Below are 22,500 nucleotides of genomic sequence, written 5' to 3'. Positions count from 1 at the left end.
CTAATCAAAATAATAATAGTCTTTTGCAATTCAAGACTTGGAAAAATGCTTGACTGCTATGTGTGACACCTGCTCTCATAGTCCTCAAATTGCATTACATGAAGGCAGTAAGGAGTGCAGCATCTCTAAGTGCTTTGATAGTTATGTTCTTAATCGATTCATCTGCTGCCGCTGCTATTAGAGTGATATGTCGCTGTTATAAGGCCAGTCTCTCTATCCTTTCACTGCCAGATTAAGTAATTCCAACTGCAGTGGTTCTTTCAAAACCATAAGAGTTTTTTCCCCATCCTTGCTACAGGCCAGACGGGCCTCATTGGAGCCTGAATCGCAGCAGTTAAACTCAAATATCAGCCTATGTCCTCTTTTTATTGCATGGTGAAATGGGCTTCCATGGTGTTTGCTGGAGTTGTTGTTTTCTAATTTTTATTTTTATTTTTTCGGAGTGATGAGACCGTATGCAGTTTCTCATGCATGGTAAAGGTGGCCTCTTGTTTTTCTGACAGTGCTGAGGAATTTCTGTCTGCTCAGTCAGAGGAGGACTCATTCAGCTGTGTAGAATTTCATCGCAGTTTGCTATTTCTAGAGTTCTGTTTCAAAAGCAGGACATTGGATACAAGGAAGGAGATCACTGTCTTTGGCTATAGTTTTGTTTTCCCTAATTACTTTTAGTCACTGTAGGGCTATGAGAACTGGCACCAGGTATGACATTTATCGGCTAGCGTGTGAGGTTCACGGTGTGAGGAAGGAGCTTTTGGTGTTCACTTAAGAGGAACACAGATTGACCTAGTTAACTCAAATCCTCATTGACCTTATTTCAGGTTTGCCTCCATCAGCTCCTTTTAAGCCCCTTTTTCTAGCAGGTTAACTTATTGACAGTGGCTAACCCAGTCACAGGGGGTGGGGGCAGTGTACTCTTAGTGACACAGTCAGTCTTAGTGGGGAGGATTGCTTCAGGAAGGCCTCCTGGCATAAAGATTTTGCCAAATTAAAAACATGAATCATCAAGAATGAGATTTCCATACTGGATTGTCTGGGCCTGGGCTTACAACCTCTGCCTCCAGTTTTGTTGGCCAGTGGGGTGCCAGTGGAAACTGTGCTCCTATTGGCCACAGACTAATGAAGAGGACAAGGGGGAAAGGCATGTTCGAAGACCGTTAAAGAGAAGGAAAAGGACTTCAAATGTAAGGGCTGTGGTGGTAAAGGGAAAGAGATGTTTGTTATGATGGAGAGAGGATTTGGGAGTGCTAGGCTAGGCAAGGGTTGAAATGGGTATGTAGTATGAGTATGTATGAGTATTATAAGAGGGACAACTCAGCTTTCAGGCATGTGTAAAGGAAGGTTACTGAAAGAATTTGACAAAGAATTTTGTTTATGGAGTTCTCTTTAATGGTTGCCACCACCATCAAGCTGTTAAAAGAAAAGAAGAAGACCTTATTAACAGTGACTCTTTCATGTACAGTAACATATTAAATACGAACTTTGCATTAAAATAAGAACTAGAATTAACATAGATTGTATTTCTTTTCCCTTCAGTCCAGAAAATAGTTTTTTCACAATATTATGTCTCAGCATTGTTGACCTTTGGTCTTGTCACCTATGTCACCTATAGTGTGATATTATGGTGTATTTAACATATAATTCAATCTGAAACAAGTTCATCTTTAAATACATTTTTTTTCAAGTTTCTCCTGAGATACTAAATTCACTAGAATGAGTCTAGGGGGATAAACCATAAACATATCGCTGACAGCTACTGCTATTGCCAGGTGGGAAGTGTATATTAAAAAATTAAAAAAGGAAGATAAAAAATGCCTCTAATTTGAATTCTGCAATTAATAATTTTGTTGTCTTCAACCTTTTTAGCTTGAGTTAGGTAGCCTGCCGATTAAGCCAGTGCTCAAACTATGAGTAGTTTTAAATCTCCAGTTCTGTAGCAGTGGAGCATAAGGATTACATTAACCAGTAAAAAGCCATCACCCACACCTGTTTATGATTCATATAGAAAACATGAAAAAGAAATGGTATTGTGATGGTATTGCACTATAGCGCTTGTTAATAAGCGCTGTAGTGCAAGTTCTTAAGTGTAAGAAAAAAGATCAGACTGGCTTTCACTCATAATGCAAGGAAATTGCATAATAACACAACATCCCATTCATTAGCCTTAACAGTTTTATTCTGTCTCGCAAGAAAAAAAAAAAGATGAAATTATGAATTTGTTAGAAAAATTTGTTGATCCAATCAACTGCTAGAAATAATTAATCACAAAAATCGATTAGGATTAGTGGCTATACCATAAAGCTCTGAAAGTGCAAGCTGATCTAAAACCAGTAATTAAAGACAGATGGTGATGAGTCCACTGTGACTATCGATTGGTTGTTTACTGTTCCTTCCTACAGCCCCAGAGGCACCTCGGTATCTCTATGGGTGAGGGATTAGGTTCCCCATTGTCACCAGAACCAACACACAATGCACACACTGATAAAGTCAAGATACCACCTTGGCTGAAATGCTTGGCCACACTGTGGTGACTTACCCCTTACAGCCACAATTTCAGTGTACAACAAAGCTCACAGTTGCTGGCACAAACACCTTCTGAGGCTGAACTCTACATAGAGCTGAGCTACTGCTGTTTCACGGGCTAACATCCTATGCCTGTTTTCAACCACAGCCCCCCTCCTCCTCTATATAAGCCGTCTCTATAGGATTCAGTGAATCCTATAGAGACAGCTTAACTGGGAGTGAAGTGTTAAACCTCAATTTTGCAAGCGAGTGTATTCAGGGTATCTGCAGCTCTCTTTATATCTGAAGAAGCAATTTTCTTTTAAAAGCAAGTTTCTTTTTAAACAGCATGTATGATGGCCCTTAATGCACTGAGGCGTATTCAGATGCACCAAAACAAATAAAGAAAGCATCTTCACTAATATGACAAGCAAGTATGCAGTATGTACTTGCTAAAAGATTTTGGCTTGGTATTGAAAACTAAACCAGCATTATGTGAGGAATGTACATTGCAGATAATGCTAATAGCCTCCCACTATTTTATTATTTGGTCCTGCTTTTGGTTCTTTCTGCACATAAATATTACAAAATAAAATGCAAATATAGTATTAAATATTATTTTTCCCTAATCGTTCTAAAACAATTAGTTAGATTAAGCTGTTTACTCTTTGCTGGATTTCACACAGAAAGGTCTACCTCAACACTTTTATTAATTGGGTCATCCTGTTTTTTTCCCCTAATATAATGTCAAGCTCTTTTGATCGTCTTCCTGAAACAAAGCCCCAGAGGCCTCACTCACATAAGGCTAGATGCTGGTTAGTGACCCCCTAGAAACCAAATTTCACTAGAGAAATAAAAGTTGTTCCCGATTGGTTGGCGAGTGGTTGCAGGAGATTCCTCGCTGTCGCTGGGTGAAATTAGTTGCATAGGGGGTGCTGGACCAGCAGATTGTGGTGTTTGCCTGTAGTTTTCATAGAAGATGCCCACATGTATGCAAACAGTCACTAACTAACCACTGAGTTATAGTGAAACTTGAAAAAAGTGTGTCGCAAACCAGAATTGGAGAACTTCAAAGTAAACGTTTTGTCTTATTGTTGAAACCAACATGTTTCAAAAGGAGCAGCTTTTACTTTAAGGACAAATACGCTCTCTTTCTGGTTAGTGTTTATTTCACTAACACTTAGCAAGTAGTTGGCGAGCATTTGCAGATAAATTGACATCTTACGCACCGACCTTGGTGCAACTTAAAACTGTGAGGAAATAAATAGTGGTTGACTCTGTTTGTGACCTCTCTTGCAAAGAGTTGCAACCAGTTTCATCAAGCAAGCAACCTCAAGATGAACCAGTGGTGGTGTCCAGGGCTTGTTAGGTACTTGTACAGTAGAAGACCTCCATACCTTGAAATTACAACTCGACACTGGTGAACTGCAGTATCATTACATAGAAAACAAACCGGTAGTATGCATTAGTTCCAGGGTTCCCAAAGTGCCCCAAAGACCAATAGCAGTCCTTGAGATTTTATTCATGGAGAGCTCTTATATTTAGCAGCGCAGAATTAGGGGTAACAATCACTTCTCTAGTGGTCAAAGTGGAGTAAAGTAGCACAACAGTAACAATTACCCATGTAACTATCACCCCCCTAAATGGAAGTATAGGAAACATAAATTAAAGGTCTTTGCATTTCTACTGCATCACATCTCCAGCTTTAGTTCTTAAAATGCTCCAGACTAGTTTCCTGATGTGTTGGGAGGGAAGGAGTTAAGTTTGGTTGCTATGTGGTGTACAGAGCTGTATTATGCAAGCTGTGAAGAGCAGACAGAGAGAGCGAGGAAGTGCATTACAGAATGCTGAGCTCAGGGCTTTGGCTCGCGGCCAAGCAACTCCTGCATGTGCTCACTGACACACTCAGCTGAGGGCATACCGATTTTTCCAGCAGCACAGTGGTGGCCTCCTCCCTCCTCTCGAGTCACTCTCTTTCTGTTACGTCAGTGGTTCAGCTGTAGGCCAGGCATGACTGGGGCAGGGCGGTGTAACGGAGAGCACCACACATTTCATCTCGTGTGTGTGTGTGTGTGTGTGTGTGTGTGTGTGTGTGTGTGTGTGTGTGTGTGTGTGTGTGTGTGTGTGTGTGTGTGTGTGTGTGTGTCTGTATAAAAAAAGACAGGATGTGGACTGGTGGTTGTGTGGTTGACTGAGTGTCTGCTCAACTGGAAAAGCAGAAAGAACTGAAACACCTTAGTTTTTTTCTCTTTTCTATTTCTATACAAGTTTCACTCTCAGATATTGTCTTGTAGTCCTTCCGCCTCTTTTGTTTTTTCTCACAAAGCACCATCACATCTGCAGACAAACACCTACTCTTGTTCGCTTCTTTTACCGAGCAAGGGAACATCCGATTTTGATGTTGCAACTGCAGAAGTTGCATTCAGCACTAACATTAATAGCTATAAATATGTGACCACGTGCGTCATAGCGATATTGCTGCAAATACTCATAGCTGTGACACAGATTTAGTGCTGTCCATAAAAACACTTGCGCCTCTCTTGATCTCGCTTCTTTTTAGTTTAATCTCTGGTTTCAAAGAAGTTGAGCCACAGATTTTACATTTGTGATGTTATTCGATATAGGAAGGCTTTGAAAACATTTTTGCGTTTATTTAACAGTAAACAAATTTGTACTATGAGATTTGGTGAGAAATGTGAACTTGCAGGGAGTAGAACACTCATGCTCACTTACTGTACTCGGGTTTTGTTGGTGTGCCATTACTTGGCCTGAAAAGACCAGGAGCTGATAGCTAATGTTAGCTAAAGTTAGCTAGCATCTGGTCTTGCTCTTTTTCAACTCATGCAGCCTTTGCACAAGCTAAATGATTGCTGACTGTACAGAAAGTGTATCGGAATCTCTTTAATATGCTTAAAGCAGACTTATAATGCTAGTTTCCAGTTCACTATTTTTATTCTTGGACTCTATTGCTGACTCACAATTGAAATAATCTTGATCTCCTCCCTCGTGTATCCCATTAGTTCATCCTCTGTCTGGAAAAAAAAGAAGCTGTTTTTGCTCCATTCCCTCTACCTTAAAGCCAACTTTGTTCTGACTGACTGACTGCTCTTGACAAACAGAAAGTTCGTACGTGGGGCTTCAGTCCTCACAGCCAGAGATATATGCCTGAGATGACCGGATATCATACAGATACAGTTAGAATAAGGAATATAAGTGCATGTGTGTGTGTGCGTGTGTGTGTGTGTGTGTGTGTGTGTTAGTCTTGGTTGAATATCTTAACATCACTTTCTAAAGACATCTCATTTCTAAAGAGATATGATTTAAATCTCTTTCTGTCTGCTTTCAAACGATTACTTAAACTCCCCCATAGACAGCATCTGACAGAAGGTTGGCTCTTTAATGCATTTCCCATTTCCTTTGGCTCAAGCGACCATCTAATAATGCTGTCTGTCATCTGTCACTGTCTGGCATGGAGGCTTATCAGCCTCCCTGTTGGCCACGTTACATGATTTTCAGTTTGAATGACAACTTGATGCAAGACGTACATCATGCCCCTGCGATTCGAGGTCTAAATAAGCCACTGTTCTGCCTGTGTATCGTAAAATGAGCTGTGCATGTGCTCCCTGTAGTAAGATTAAAACAGTACAGACTAAATGAAAATGTTTATATCAGTTTAGCTCTGGCTGAGTTTATGAAACCATCTGTCATCAACTGATAACCCACTAACTCGGTCAGATTGCCCATTTATTCTAATTACAGAAGAATTTTACCCATAAAGTACTTGTTGCATTGTCATATTCTGCCAAAACATGTCCATCTGTTATGGCTCTCAAAACTCAACACATGTTTAAACCTCACTCCCACGTGGTGTTGCTGTTCTTTTAAATCTGTATTTGTCACATTTGGCTTTTGTTTATGTTTTTTCCCTGTCAAAACCCCTAAGCTGGGAAGAGTAAGCTCGAGGTCACATTCACATTAAAATACGTTTTTTTTTTTATTCTTTTTTTTCCCCAAACACACAGAGGCCTGTACATTTTGGCCATGAGAGGGCCATAGGTTCAGAATACAATAACAGTTCTCAGTGCCTGTGAATGATTCTGTCATTGCTGAAGTGCTGTTCAGGATAAGGTAAACACTGAAGGTGTTGTGGAAAGGAAATGAAAAGGAAATGAGAAAATTTTGGTCTTTGCACTCAGTCGTGCCCTTTACCTTTTTTGTGTCCATTTTTTTTCACCTGGGCAGCACTTTGTCGATCACGTGAAATTAAGGTAGAACCAAAGAACGAGAATAGGATCATTCTGAACAACATCCAAAGATAAAAATAGTTGTATGAAGGGATACATTTGTACTGAATTATTACCATAATCTGGCAGCTCATTGTTTAACTGACTGTTTTGGAATACTCTCACTAGCTCCTTAATGCCAAAAAGTAGTTACATTATATTATATAGTATAATATGTTACCAAACATATGTTATATGATATTATTGTATTGGATACAATTATAACAACAATAAGCTTCAATTCACTTTAAGTTTTATTTAAAAAGTCCTAGAACACATATTTGTCTTAAGGTACCTTATATTGTAAGGGCAACTGGCCTTTTCTGTAAAAAAAAAAAAAAAGAAGAATATTTTAAGTCCTATAGAGTGTAAACAGTTAAGGACCCAGCACAGATCCGTGTGGTACTCCATTATTTTGTATATTGTAAGGAACATGTTTGTTTGTTTGTTTGTTTGTTTTAAGATGTTGGCCAGTCATTTTGTTTAACTTCCTAAAGTTTAAGATACCAGTTTGTGTCTATTGTACCAATGTGCTCTGGGTAGCTCAGTAGATATTGCACGAGACTTTTAATCTCGAAATTGTGGGTTTGAGTTCCATGCTGGATGCAGGTTTGTTGGAAATTATAAATAAACAAAGTATATCTTATTTTAATTTTAAGCCGTGGTTTGTGATTATGTACATGGTGAAATTATGTACATGAAAATACATGGTGCGATTAATTTCTAATAGTCATTTCTGTCTCTTTGCAGGTTTTCACCTCAGTGGCACAGTAAGGGAACCCGCTACACCCTCTGAGCCAGAGCTAGTCTGCAATGTGAGCGTCAGCTTCGACCGCTGCAAAATCACAGCAGTGACATGCAGCTGCGGCAACAAGGACATTTTTTACTGTGCCCACGTTGTGGCACTCTCACTGTACCGAGTACGGAAGCCAGAGCAGGTCAAACTGCGCCTGCCCATCTCAGAGACTCTATTCCAAATGAACAGAGATCAACTGCAGAAGTTTGTTCAGTACCTAATCACAGTGCATCACACAGATGTGCTGCCGACAGCACAGAAGCTGGCAGATGAAATACTGTCACAGAACTCAGAGATCAACCAGGTCCACGGTGAGTGGAGCCACTGCTTTAAGGGTGGTTTGTGATTTTAGACAAAGACCAGGCTGTCCCTAAACACAGAAACAGACACAAATAAATCCAGGTACCTGGATTAGATTAGATTTTCTTCATCTTCCATCAGTGGATTTCCAGTTGTCATCTCCATATGTACTGTGTATGTAAGTGCACCTGTACTACAGCATACAAGAAGGAGACTTTCTTTGTGTGTATTTGTGATACATTGTGACACATAAGTCCCCATTTCATATATGTTTGAGCAAACGTCTGCCTGAATACATTATCTTATGCTAAAAAGCATCTCTTGTATATGTAGCTTTAGTATCTTAAAATTAAACTGAAAATTATCTTCTTGAACAAATTATCTGCCTGAAAATGTACCTGTGTGTTTCTGAATTACATTAGTATTAATGGTCTTATGTAGATTGTTGTACTGAGCAGAACAAATTTAAAGTAGTGCTGCAGCTAACTATGATTTAATTTGACTGCTGAAACTGTTGCCTGTACTGATGAATCATTTTACCCTTAAAATGTCAGAACATCGTGAAATTGTCCATTTTAACTTTCTGAATCCCAGGTTGACAAATTAAATCTTTTAAGTATTTTACAATACAGTATATGAATGTTTAAATTATGATTTAAATAACTGGTTATCAGAATATGAGGATGACTAAGTGTGTACATATAGTGGAACATATTTAGCATAAACCTTATGGATTATATATTCCCTGGAGTTGGGTGTTAAGCGTTAGAAATGAAAGATGCACTCTTTGCTCATGTAGAATGCTTATTGTTGCAGATTTTGCAGTATTTTCACTATTGATCAGCATTTAAGCTTGCACAGCACTAATGCTTTAATGCAAAAGGTAAACTAGTAGATATGCTGATGGCGGCAAATTTATTTTGTGCTCTTCCCTGAGAAGATACTTGTTTGGAAATCAGCGCAAGTTGTTTAATCATTGTTTAAAAATAATAAGACCATATGCATTAATGGACATACGAATATATAAGTACTTGTGCTTTTGATGCTTTCACATTACATACTCTTTTGCACTGGATCAAATCAGTTTTTTTATGAGAACATCTAGTTGTTGTTAAGAGTTACTGACTTATTCATTTTCATTCACTGCAGGAGCTCCTGATCCGACAGCGGGGGCAAGTGTAGATGACGAGAACTGTTGGCATCTGGATGAGGAGCAAGTCCAGGAACAGGTCAAGCTCTTTCTCTCCCAGGGCGGGTACCATGGCTCAGGAAAGCAGCTCAACTTACTGTTCAGCAAGGTACTGACCCTCTAATCACATCATGTCTTATATGTACGGTGATTTTGTTGATTTTATGTATATTTATTCTGATACTCTACAAGCTATTTGCACTGATGGTCAAAACACCTTCCAAATTTAATACCTAAAGGGGTACCAGAATGATCCATGCTTGGTCTTTTATCATTTACATTAAAAGTGTTTTATTTCTTTGGTGAAATTAAAATAATCCAGAACTGTCATCTTGATTTTGATCCTATTATCTGATTAAATAAAAGTGATATATACCATTTACTCACAGTGAAGTTGTCCCTGCAGGTGAGAGAGATGCTGAAGATGAGGGACTCCAATGGAGCTCGCATGTTAACACTGATCACAGAGCAGTTCATGGGTGACCCTAGATTGGCGCTGTGGAGGCAACAGGGGACGGCCATGACTGACAAGTACAGGCAGCTGTGGGACGAACTAGGTACAGTGATAACAGGCACACAAGCAGAATTTTAACCAATTTGTGGCAGCTTTAGTGTGTGAGCGGCTACAGTGCACTTCAACCAGCTGTCTTTTTCTTATGATACTCTTAACCCTTAGGTGTCCTATTGTTTATTACCATTTATTACAGAAATAAATTTTGAAATTCTGAGATTCAAAATCTTGCAAGATAAAGAATGTGAAATCCTTTGTATTCATCCACCGCTAGTTTTTATACATTTATGTGAGCAATAAGCTTATTTACTGGTTTATTCTTAATGAATTGAAGAAAATTAACAAACATACAGGAAATCCTCAAATTGCAGTCGAAACCATAAAATATAAATATGTATTCAATATCTAAATGTCTAAAGCTAAGCCAGTGTGGACCTACCTGAAATCTGAAATTTTTTTTTCCTGTTCTCTAGCAGGGGGAAACTCCTCTGTTTGCAAAAAGAACTTTTGCTATGTAGAAGTCTATAGAAAAATAACTCTTTGTCTCCCCTACTCTATGACCTCAGTAAACACTTTCCTGATAAGTTTATTATCTCAATCAGTAGTTTTACGTCTTATTGAATACAGTGTCATATGAATTTTGTAAATTATGCTCCCGGATAAAACAAGTGACATCCTGTTTAAAAAACCAAACAAACAAAAATACAAAAAACAAATCAAATCAAGACTGATGTGATGGTCCATTTGAAGCCTCATAACAGGAGTTTGCTAATAGGTGACATCAGGATTCGCCCATCTTTTATATACAGTCTATGGCTGATTCTAATCGCTTGTCCCAGATGGTGACTGTTCCTTTTGCAGAAACAGACCAAAAATGAAACAAAACCAGCCAGACCCCAAGTGTAAAGCTGACATATTTGCTTGTGATCAAAGATAACTCGGATTTCCCTTAAAAACAAACTCAAAATCCTGTTTTCATGAACATTTAAGTCCTTGATAAAAATTCTAATATTAGATCTTAAATCGTAAATATTAATGTTTTACTTATTTCCCCATCTTCTGTTTTCTTTCCTTCCCCTGTGTGTTGCTGTTGAAGATTCTTTCTCTGCATTTCGTCACTCACGTGTGACGTCGCCCTGCTGTTTTCCCTCCTCCGTGTTGTCCTTGGTGCACCCCTAACAAAGAGACAGAGGATAAAGCCTGTCTCCTCCTTCCCCTTCCCCCTCATTGTGAGCCTCCCTCCCTCCCTCCCTCCCTCCTGTATTCACGTCATCCCTCCCCTCACCACTTGTCTTCTCTTTTTTTTGGACATCTTCTTTTTTTCCCTTCAGTTTCGTTTTGCCCTAACATTCCCTTCATCCTTCTTCAGCCTCTTTGTGTGTGTGTGTGTGTGTGTGTGTTATTTTTTTCACTACTGTCTTCATGGTTTTAGCCAACAGTGCAATTAATCTCCCAATTGTTTATGGAGCTGCAACAAATAGTTGAGTAATACAGCATCAGGAATTGAATTGGCATAATCACTTACTGATTTTAGTCTTTTCCTTTTGTGGTCATTTTGTCACACAAAACAGAACATCATATATTAGCAGCACATGCTTGGACTGTTTAGAATGAATTGGCACTTTCTCGAATTTGGTTACAACAACAATATGAATATTTCCTGCTGTCTTATCGATTCGGGTTTCAGCTTTGATTGCTTAGTCGATAACATAAAAATATATTCGTCTGTTTGGTTCTTTCATCAAAGAGGTGGATAATAATATGTAAAATGCTGGTCCAAAACTGTCTTTCAACTGTGTTATTTTTTTTGTTTGTTTAAAAAAAGCTTTTTTTTGTTCCAGTTTTTGAGCTTTCCTTGATCTAATATGACAGCAAACTGATTCTTGACTTGACGTTACAAGCCTATAGACTGTATATCGAAGATGGACAGAGCCTAATCATCTGTAGGATTCACCTTTATTCTTTTGGCTGTTGGTGTTAGTTTTTCCAGAGCTAGAAATAACCATATTTAGAGAAGCCTATGATGTACTTAGTTATTAACTAATGCTGACAAGCATGTGCTAGCAAGCTGCATTGATAAACTAAAACATATGCAAACATATCCACACAGGCATGGATAGCTGCTGATTAGTGCTTAGCGGTCGAAGCATAGACTTCTTTGATGGTCTCAATTACACAGCAAGCTATATTACTTGACAGATAATTTCATTAAAATGCTATAATGCTATAATTTACATGAAAAGGTGACTTCAGCTAGTGCAGGTGAGGCTACTAGCTACACTTGCCAGTGTCAGCATATTCATCAGTCAAAGTAGTCACCTCAAATTTTAAGCTTTATCAGTATCAAAAAGGGTGAGTTATTAAAACAATGTTTTAACAACATCTCTGATGTTTTGTAACGGGAAATTAGCTGTACTGAAATTTGAAACTGAAATTGGCTGTCTGAGTTTAACAGGGGAGGTAAATGGTCTGCTTTTGCAGCCAGCCTCAAGTGGCCATTAGAGGAACTGCAGATCCTTTCTTGTATTTCTTTTTTTTGGCACTTCCATGTTTGCTTCATTTTTCAGCCCTTAAGGTTGCCGGTTCAACTGAGCACAAAACAATCTCATGATTTATAAACCAGCATAATCAACAGTTTAATCAATAATGAAAGTATTGGCTAGCAGCAGCCCTCAATTATTTAACAAGTTAACTTGAAGCTACAAAACTTTATGGGTTATTAAATTCCTTTTTTTTTTTTTATTCTGTTCTCTTGCTGTAAGTCTCAGAAGAGGAGAGCAAAGTTTGTAAGTGTAATATATCTGGATATGTGTGTGCAGGGGCCCTGTGGATGTGCATCGTGCTGAACCCCCACTGCAAACCTGAGCAGAAGGCTTTCTGGCTACGTCAGCTTCGCAGGTGGAACAGCGTGGACGTCTGCCCCTTGGAGGACGGTAACCATAGTAGCGAACTGACCAATCTCACCAACGTTCTGCCCCAGGGCCCTGCTGGTAACCCAGGTGAGATGACAGCAGGCAGAAATATGTCTTCCTATTGTTTTATTCCCAGACGCTCTCCTGCATCACATCATTTCTTTCTCCAATCTCCAGCAGCACTTGTTATGTTACTGACCTTTTTTTCAGTTCAACTTATTCATTATACATCTTGTCACTCTCTTATTCTTTGTCTTTTTCATATACACTCCCGATCAATAAATTGAATGCTCAAAAAAATGTTTTCTCTCACTGCCATTTCTTTTTGTTGCATGTTGAAGCTCTACTTGGAACCTTGTTAAGATCCATGCAAAATATGATTTTTTTGCCATTTTTCAAGCAATCTGAAACTTTTGTATTCAGCTTTTGTAGCACTTTGGAAAATCTAAGACTGGAAATATAACTGTGTCCATCCATCAGGACTTTTGTACTAGGCTGTAAACATGCCTTTTAACTCCTGGTCATTTTAACCCCTGATCATTCCAAAATTTATCAAATCAAAAAAAAAGTTTGCCCTTGACCTCAGAGTCAGCCTCAGGTGGCCATAGGAGGAACCCGAAGGCAACCGGTATCATGTAGGCTTCAAATAAATTTCTCAGGTGGAAATTTATTTGAAGCCTACTTAATAAATTGCTTTGCCTTTATCGTCAAATTATGTTGATTAAATAATCTAATTAGGCACACAAAATAAACCACCACACTCCACTACCTCGCAGCTTGACATTTAAAAACATCTGACGTCTCTCACAGACTCGCTGACTCGGCCTCACCGGACGGTCTTCACACGAGCCATCGAGGCCTGCGACCTGCACTGGCAGGACCCCCACCTGCAAAACATCATCACAGAGGACCACTACACCAACTACTGCTACCATGAGAACCTCGACTCGTCCCTCTTCGACACCCGAGGGTGGCCTTTGTGGCATGGTGAGAGAGAAGAGTTGTGGTTAGAGATAACAAGAAATAAATGTAGAAAAAAAAGCAGAAGGAATACAAATTAAATAACTTCTCCTTCCCACAGAGCACGTCCCTACAGCGTGTGCCCGAGTGGATGCCCTGAGATCACACGGATACCCCAAAGAAGCGCTCAGGCTGGCCATCGCCATCGTCAACACACTGCGGCGGCAGCAGCAGAAACAGCTGGAGCTCTTTCGCTCCCACAAAAAAGGTCAGTGTACCCTCCTTTAATGTGCTCTTTAGTTTTGCTTTCCTACTTTTAATCAGTGCCCTCCAAAGTCTGTTTTCATTTTACTGCTGTATTATCTGTATACACAATGTCTGTTCACCCGTGAAGAACAACACATCCTCGCTTGCTCTTATTTAGGTTTCGCTCTTACAGGAACTTGGCCGGTCAAGCACGTATGCAACAAATGCAAAAACATTATTTTGCATTGAACTAAAGTGCAAATGTTCACGCATCTTTACAAACAGCCATCTGTTCGATTACTCTTGTTTTGATTTTTTGGGGTTTTTTTTGTTTGTTTGTTAAGGTTATTGGTGTTATCTGCTTGTATAATTCAAATTTGGGCTTGAACATTCATGGGGAACATTTATTTGGAAGATAGTCATTCTGAGTGAAGAATGGGCGGGGGGGGGGGGGGGGGGGTGGAACTCAATTACTGCGTTTGTGGAGCCCTGTGGCTCAGTTAAAGTTCTCTATGAAAGACCGGTCTAACATAAATAGGGGCTTTTTATTAACTGTAAATCATGCAAAATTATGCCAACAGAGCTGTAGAATAAAAATATAGACCTAGAAATTTGCATGTGTGGATTAAGTGGAACTGCATCTTGGAGACCTTTACCACAGGTTATTTGTTTTTTGTGCTTTATGGAGTAGATTAAAGTGTATCTGTATCTACAGTCAGGTCCATAAATATTGGGACATCGACACAATTCTAACATTTTTGGCTCTATACAAAACCACAATGGATTCCAAATGAAACGAACAAGACGTGCTTTAACTGCAGACTGTCAGCTTTTATTTGAGGGTATTTACATCCAAATCAGGTGAACAGTATAGGAATTATGACAGTTTGTATATGTGCCTCCCACTTCTTAAGGGACCAAAAGTAATGGGACAATTGGCTTCTCAGCTGTTCCATGGCCAGGAGTGTGTTATTCCCTCATTACCCCAATTACAATGAACAAATAAAAGGTCCAGAGTTCATTTCAAGTGTGCTGTTTGCTTTTTGAACCTGTTGCTGTCAACTGCCAGGATGAGATCCAAAGAGCTGTCACTACCAGTGAAGCAAGCCATCATTAGGCTGAAAAAAACAAAACAAACCCATCAGAGAGATTGCAAAAACATCAGGCGTGGCCAAAACAACTGTTTAGAACATTCCCAAAAAGAAGGAACGCACTGGTGAGCTCAGCAACACCAAAAGACTAGGAAGACCACGGGACACAACTGTGGTGGATGACCAAAGAATCCTTTCCGTGGTGAAGAAAACACCCTTCACAACAGTTGGCCAGATGAAGAACACTCTCTAGGAGGCAGGTGTATGTGCGTCAGAGTCAACAATCAAGAGAAGACTCCACCAGTGTGAATACAGAGGGTTCACCACAAGATGTAAACCTTTGGTGAGCCCCAAAAACAGGAAGGCCAGATTAGAGTTTGCCAAACGACATCTAAAAAAGCCTTCACAGTTTTGGAACAACATCCTATGGACAGATGAGACCAAGATCAACTTGTACCAGAGTGATGGGAAGAGAAGAGTATGGAGAAGGAAAGGAACTGCTCATGATCCTAAGCATACCACCTCATCAGTGAAGCATTGTGGTGGAAGTGTCATGGCGTGGGCATGTATGGCTGCCAGTGGAACTGGTTCTCTTGTATTTATTGATGATGTGACTGCTGACAAAAGCAGCACAATGAATTCTGAAGTGTTTCGTGCAATATTATCTGCTCATATTCAGACAAATGCTTCAAAACTCATTGGACGGCGCTTCACAGTGCAGATGGACAACGACCCAAAGCATACTGCAAAAGCAACCAAAGAGTTTTTGAAGGGAAAGAAGTGGACTGTTTTGCAATGGCCAAGTCAATCACCTGACCTGAATCCGTTTGAGCATGTATTTCACTTGCTGAAGACAAAACTGAAGGGAAAATGCCCCAAGAACAAGCAGGAACTGAAGACTGTTGCAGTAGAGGCCTGGCAGAGCATCACCAGGGATGAAACCCGGCGTCTGGTGATGTCTATGTGTTCCAGACTTAAGGCTGTGATTGACTGTAAAGGATTTGCAACCAAGTATTAAAAAATGAATGTTTGATTTATGGTTCTTATTCTGTCCCATTACTTTTGGTCCCTCAAGAAGTGGGAGGCACATTTGCAAACTGTTGTAATTCCTACACTGTTCACCTGATTTGGATGTAAATACCCTCAAATAAAAGCTGACACTCTGCAGTTAAAGCATGTCTTGTTCGTTTCATTTGGAATCCATTGTGGTGGTGTATAGAGCCAAAAATGTTAGAATTGTGTCGATGTCCCAATATTTATGGACCTGACTGTATATATTCCTATCTATGTATTCCTTCAATGACACTGACATCATGGCTCTGTGGGGGTCACACCATCTGTTGCTGGAGACCCTTTAGATATGCATACAAGCTGTATTTAGTTTTCTGTGACACTTTCTATCAGTTTAACACCAGAGTGTCAACAGTTCATCAACAGTCATTTACGACCATGAAAGATTATTTCATATGCAGGAATTTATATCTGACTCTGTTCTGGTGACAGGAAATATTAAAAAAAGACAATATAGAAACAACAGGAAAAGAGGATGTGTGGTGGGTTTGGGTTGCAAAGGGGCTTGCAGAAATGTGTGCAGGCTTAAGTCAGTTAAATACAATGCCCATATAGTATGCCCTATATGAGATACATGGATGTTTTAGGCTTATTCAGCATCATGACATGGTCTTCCTAGCCTGCCTAAACTAATGTTTTAAACTAATACTTAGTGTCTTTGTGTTACTGCAGAGCTGCTAAACAGAGGAATTACATCAGTCACCAACCTGGAAGGATGGGTGGGCCACCCTCTGGACCCCATCGGCACTCTTTTCAGCACCCTCATGGAGACGGGGAGGGGCAGCGAGGAGGGAACTCTACTTGATTTCTCAGGTGCGTGCAGATGAACACATAGCTGTAGAATCGCTCACATCCTCTGGTGCCAAAATTCTTTCTGAAGACGGGTGCCTTTGTTTGCTCTAATTCTTTTGTGAGATATTTTCATACTATGTCCTTTTTTTTTTGGACAGTTGATAATATTTATGGATGATGTGTGTTTGCTGAAATTACCTAGAGAACCCTACAAGGCACAGATTTTTAAGAGGTAATAGGGCAAAAGTATGGTGAGTCACTGATGAGCTTTAACATTTTATTGGATTTTGTAATGTTACCATAGGATGCAAAGTCAAAGAAATGTAGTGGTAGTAGAAAGTACAATATTGTCCTCTGAATGCAATGATATAGAAATATACAGTAGCTGAAAATGAAAATACTCAAGTGATTATGTATGTATGGTTGCTTTCCTTTGCTGCAGATGTTACACACACACACACACACACACACACACACACACACACACACACACACACACTCATTTTCCAGAGTGTGCCTCCAACATTTACACTGCAGTGATTGTATCTTCTCTGTCAGAGCTGCAGGCCCTCAGGTCGCAATCAGCACAGATGACACAGACATGCTGATTGGCCTCCAGTCATCCTCCAATAACAGCTCATGAATAAGAAATGCAGCAGGAAAAACACTCCAATTAAAATGCATTAATTATGCAGGGAGCTCAGCGAGACGAATTTCAGCGTGCTATAGCCAGAACAGACGTCACATTAGCACTCGGTTTTGCTTGTAAAGAACAGTTTCTTCAGGAACTGCTCAGGGCCCTTCATTTTTATGTTCTAGATTTAATTATAAATACATAACCCTGATTTTATACACCATCAATCTACAATGAATTCTTAATGAAAACTGAAATCTCCTTATTAAAAGAAGTTTTCAGAGACTTAATTCAGTACTTTGTAGAGGTACCCTTAGCTGCAGTTATGTAATTGTGTCATGTTGGAAAAGCCTCCACAGGCTTTTCCCGTTGATGGTGGAGGTCTCCAAGATGCAGCACCTAGATTTGGGCAGTTCATCCCATTTTGTTTTCTACCTCTTGTCAGGCTTGGCAGGATGGCATGGCAAGCATCTGAACCGCTGTATTCAGAGTTTTCCACGGGTGGTCTGTGGGGTGTTGGCTGAGACACTCAACTTCAGCCCTAAAGACTTGTCCTGAGACCATTCCATTCATTATTATCTTTGCCAGTTTAGATTCTTGTTACGCTGAAAGCTGAACTGTAGTCCCAGTCTTTGGTCTCTGGAGGGGGTTTTCTTCAAGAAATTCTGTTTGGCTGCATTTATTCTCTTAGTCCTAACTGATCTCCCTTTCCCTTTCCCCTTATTAGAAGCACCACCACAGCAGGGAGCTACTGCCACCATCCTTCACTTAGCTGTCTTTTTTCCTCGTGTTCTCTCAGCCCTTTATATACAATTTGTTAAGCTCTTAGCGGTCATAAATATTTCGCTCAGACTGACTTTCATCCAGCTGTTTTACTGTAAAGGTCTAACTAGTGCAGTGCTGTTGAGTTGGTTTGCATGTTTTTTTTTCTCTGCAGAGGGCTTCTCTTTTTAGATGGATGATGAACTCTATGAAAAGATTCGATGGGATCAAAGCACCAACTATAAAGATAAATTGTTTGATACCAAAGTGTTTGGTATCATACATACACTGCTCATACACACTTCAGCTGTGGTGGTTTGCATTGAGACTCTTGGACCTTTACTTCGTAAAGGTTTATTGAGTGTAGATTGATGGGTAAAAATTGTCAATATGAGTTCAAGAAGTGAAGGAACTAGTGAATATAAGGGATTTTTTTTTTGGTGGGAAGGTTTTCAATTAAGCCTGTGCTATTTATAACTGAGAGTGTGTGTGTGTGTGTGTGTGTGTGTGTGTGTGTGTGTGTGTGTGTGTGTGTGTGTGTGTGTGTGTGTGTGTGTGTGTGTGTGTGTGTGCGCGCGCATTAGGGACTGTTAATTCTCCTGGGATGAACTGTAAGGTCTGCCAAGACATCATTAAACCATTAAAACACATGATTACCATCAGGAGGGTACACAGTGAGGAAAATGGAACACGAGAATGAACAAACAGATCAGTAGATTTATCAATACTCAGCTCAATCTGCACCCCAAAGGGGACATTGTCCTTGCTAAGTCATCTCTCACCCTGTCCTCCTCCCACCTCTCTCTCTTACCCTCAGGCTCGCTGGGTTCAGGCAGATGGACGGAGCATCCGGTTTTTCCAGCGCAGCGTTTCTTGGAAGAAGGAGAGTCTTTCCTGTCGTTGGCCGTGGAGACAGCTCTCATTGGACTGGGGCAGCAGAGAGTGATGCCAGACGGCCTTTACGCTCAGGAGAAAGTGTGTCGCAATGAAGAGCAGCTATTGGGCAAGCTTCAAGAAATTGATTTAAACGACATGCTGGTGAAGATCTTCCGGAAGCAAGCTGTCTTACTGCTAGAGGGTGAGTAGGACCCAACTTTAACAACATTAAGCTGCTTTTTCGAACAGTGAGTCATTGCTGTAATAAGTTTTTTTTTTTTAAGTAAGTTCTTCTCCCAAAATGCAGATATATATATTTTTTTACTAGATTGCACAATGCTACTTAGTGAGATTTTGTTGCCTTTGGACTGGACCAGGAAAGCAAAAACAGCCTCTATGCCAAGCTAAGCTAGCTTGGCATAGAGGCTGTTTGATGCCAAATAATTGTGCATCAAATTCTTTGACCCTGGACTCATGTTAATAAAGAAATGGCAAGATTTCCCAAATTGCTGCTCACCACCTGTTCATAATGGTGTGCATGAAAAGGTGGTGAGAAGAAAATTTCCATTTCACACCCTGACCCACAGACAGCTTAAAGAACAGACTCAGTGTGTACAGGGTTGTTAACTCTGTGTACTTTGTAGGTTCTGTGCTGTACATGTACGTTTACACTTCGTTTGGAGTCCCGTATTTACAATTGTGGACTTGTTTGCATTGTCAGTCTGTTGTCGCTGTCTGTGTGTATGTTTTTTAGGGCTCTAGTTTTCCTGCCAATATGTCTTTTGCACACCATGGTTGTGTTTATTGGGTAAAATTATTCGCTGTCCTGATATTATGAAAAAAATGTTAACACAAAATAATCTTGTGATATTCTACTCTATTCTATTGTCAGCAAAAGCCTACTAAAAGCTGACATTTCCTGCCAGAAAGCTCCGCTGTTCTCCAAAAGCATATTAAAAGCACATCCATGAGTCAACACTGTTGTATTGTGCGACATGATCTTTCTTTGCTATGGACACACATTGTAGTCTGTTTTAGTTTACTTCTCACGTACAGCAGAACAAACCTAGCTCACTGTTGTTTTTAGTCTTTTCATGCGAATTGTTTGCAGATTCCAGGTTAAGATGTTAAAATGATTCCTTTCTAATGGAAAACTGAACTTTCACTAAAAACCATCATCTGCCAGAAGTACCAAATGTATATTCGTTTACAGTTAAAAATAGTTCATTTATTTTAGTGTAGAAAAACCTGTTCCAGGTGATCTGAGAATTTAAAAATGAAACTACATAATTGTGATTTTCTTTTTCTTTTTTAAAAAGAGACTTGAATACGAAGTAAAAACCAGTGAGCTTGGAGTGTGTGAGTGAAAAAAAATGCTTATTGTATATTCCACAAAGAACAGGGCAGTTATCCACTAACAGCTGCAAGGCTTAAACAAGTGAAGGAAATAATCATTTTAATATATATTATCAAAGTCTGTAAATCTTTATTTCTTTTAACACATTTTAGCTCTATTATTTATAAAGTATAAAGAAATAAAGCATGAGAAAATTGAGAATGACCCCAGCACTTCAATTAAATCCAATAACTTCTTTAATTGAACTGAATTATTGTCTTAGAGAAAACCAATATTGCATTTAATAGAAGCGATTATATTAAATAAGCCCTTTTTGTGCCACCACACCAGCACTTGAAAGCTTTTCCTAGAAGCTGTTTCATTTTCTTTAGAACTACATGCATATTGACATGTTTCAGGATGTCCTCTTGCACAGTTTAAAAGCAAAACGTTTCTGCTTTCTGTTTCACCAACACAGTGATCAACCCTCTGATACAGAGCTGACTCACACACTTTGGCTTTGCTTTGTGGGTTTAATCAGCACTATCAAACTTGTTAACGTCAGGCTGGGAAACAATCTGGTACATAGGGTTACCACCCAGTCATATATGAAGCTCTTCTCTGCACTCATCTGTATTCACGTCGACTCTGTACAGACTGAACTGATCCATGTGTTTCTTGTTTCTTCCAGCTGGTCCTTACAGTGGTCTGGGGGAAATACTCTACAGAGAGAGTGTCCCCATGCACACTTTTGCCAAGTTTCTGTTCACCTCCCTGCTACCTCACGATGCTGAACTGGCATATAGAATTGCACTGAGGGCTATGAGGTGAGTTACATGCTGTCTATATTTAAATGTAGTTTAAATATAGACATGAGAAAACATAAAAACAAAACCAACAACATTCTGAAAACAGGATGTTTCACTTTCCAGTTGCTTGTTTTTGAATGGATAGACAAGGTGACAGTTCAAGGTAATTTCCTTTATCGCCTGTCTTATTTTTCCCCACCTCCAAACTATATCGTCTTAGGACCTAATTCTAAATATCCTGTATGGAAAAATACTCATGTGTAATTTCAGTGGCAGTACAACAACCATTGAAAACATGATTTTTAAAAAGGACAGAATACTAGTATCCACCACTGATATAGTAGCTTTTGTACTTGTATAACATCAGTGATAAAGGTACTTATTGCAAGTTCCTGAAGCTGTTAACAGAATGTGAACAAACCACCAAAGTGACCTAAAAGAAATGTAAAAAATTAAAAAAAAAAAAATCTGTGTATTGTATTGAAGCTATATCAACTGAAGCTGAACTAGGGCGTGTTGTGTTATATGGGCTGTCTTGTGTACAAAATGGTATTTTTGTACCACAGGCTGATGCAGTAAGTCAACGTCACCTTTATTTAACTGAGGAAGTCATAGAAATTACAATACATGATTCATATTTCTATATTAAGCCTACGTTAGTAGCCACCATTTATACTTGTGCAGCATGTGCCTGCACATAAGAAAGTGTACGTCAGGTTTAAGTGTAACTTTAGAAAGGTTTGTGGTTATTACCTACAGAATTACTGCAGAAACTTGAATCATACATTATTTAAAATGACGGGCCAACAAAAGGCAAAATCTCTTGAGGAAATGAAGCTAGCAAAAACTAAACAAAAAATATTTTATCTGTAACTCATACTAAAAAATAGACATCTAGATTAGGCAAGACGAAATGGCTGAGAAACTAAAAAAAACATGCAAATAGTGGAGCTAAGCTAACATTTTCAGGCGATCATTTTCATTCAGACTTCCTTCATGTTGGAAGGAAGGAAGTTGGGGGGTTAATGATGACAGTCCATCATCCAAGTCATCCTCTAGATGTTCACTACAGAGGATCAGTTTTAGTCTGCATGCCTGAAAGAGAGAAGGAAAATGTGCATTTACATAAAGACAGATTAAGGCTGGAATTTTAACACCACCTCCTAGTATAACCTGCCTCTCTGCCCGCTTTAAGTCTCCACTGGTTCATGATGCAGAGATGGAAAAAGAAGAGAGGCAGACTGAGGAGTTATCTGGGACACTGTTTAATGATAAAACCTCCTTTTGCTGGAATATTCACTGAATAATTCAAGAATGCTGAGGAGGAGTTTTAGAAAAATGTGTGAATAATAAATACACACCGTTGGTTTGCTTCTAGACCACCACGGGAACCTTTATTTCGTCTTGTTTAAATTAAACTTCTCTGATTTTTA

The 22,500-nt window shown here is 39.4% G+C and overlaps 1 protein-coding gene across 1 annotated transcript in view; it reads left to right on the top strand.

The window, feature by feature from the left end:
- zswim6 (zinc finger, SWIM-type containing 6) overlaps positions 1-22,500 on the top strand; it is a 56,185-nt gene that overhangs the window by 22,597 nt on the left and 11,088 nt on the right. Inside the window, exons 2-10 of the mRNA XM_063478027.1 lie at positions 7,533-7,889; positions 9,028-9,176; positions 9,474-9,624; positions 12,398-12,577; positions 13,301-13,477; positions 13,572-13,718; positions 16,531-16,671; positions 18,864-19,124; positions 20,950-21,085. Of these exons, the coding sequence (XP_063334097.1) occupies positions 7,533-7,889; positions 9,028-9,176; positions 9,474-9,624; positions 12,398-12,577; positions 13,301-13,477; positions 13,572-13,718; positions 16,531-16,671; positions 18,864-19,124; positions 20,950-21,085 (1,699 nt within the window). The remainder of the gene's footprint in view (positions 1-7,532; positions 7,890-9,027; positions 9,177-9,473; positions 9,625-12,397; positions 12,578-13,300; positions 13,478-13,571; positions 13,719-16,530; positions 16,672-18,863; positions 19,125-20,949; positions 21,086-22,500) is intronic.

This window comes from Pelmatolapia mariae, linkage group LG7 (assembly GCF_036321145.2).
Source record: "Pelmatolapia mariae isolate MD_Pm_ZW linkage group LG7, Pm_UMD_F_2, whole genome shotgun sequence".
Classification (NCBI taxonomy): domain Eukaryota; kingdom Metazoa; phylum Chordata; class Actinopteri; order Cichliformes; family Cichlidae; genus Pelmatolapia; species Pelmatolapia mariae.
The sequence above is the reverse complement of the archived record's forward strand: the minus strand, read 5'-3'. Positions and strand labels throughout refer to the sequence as shown.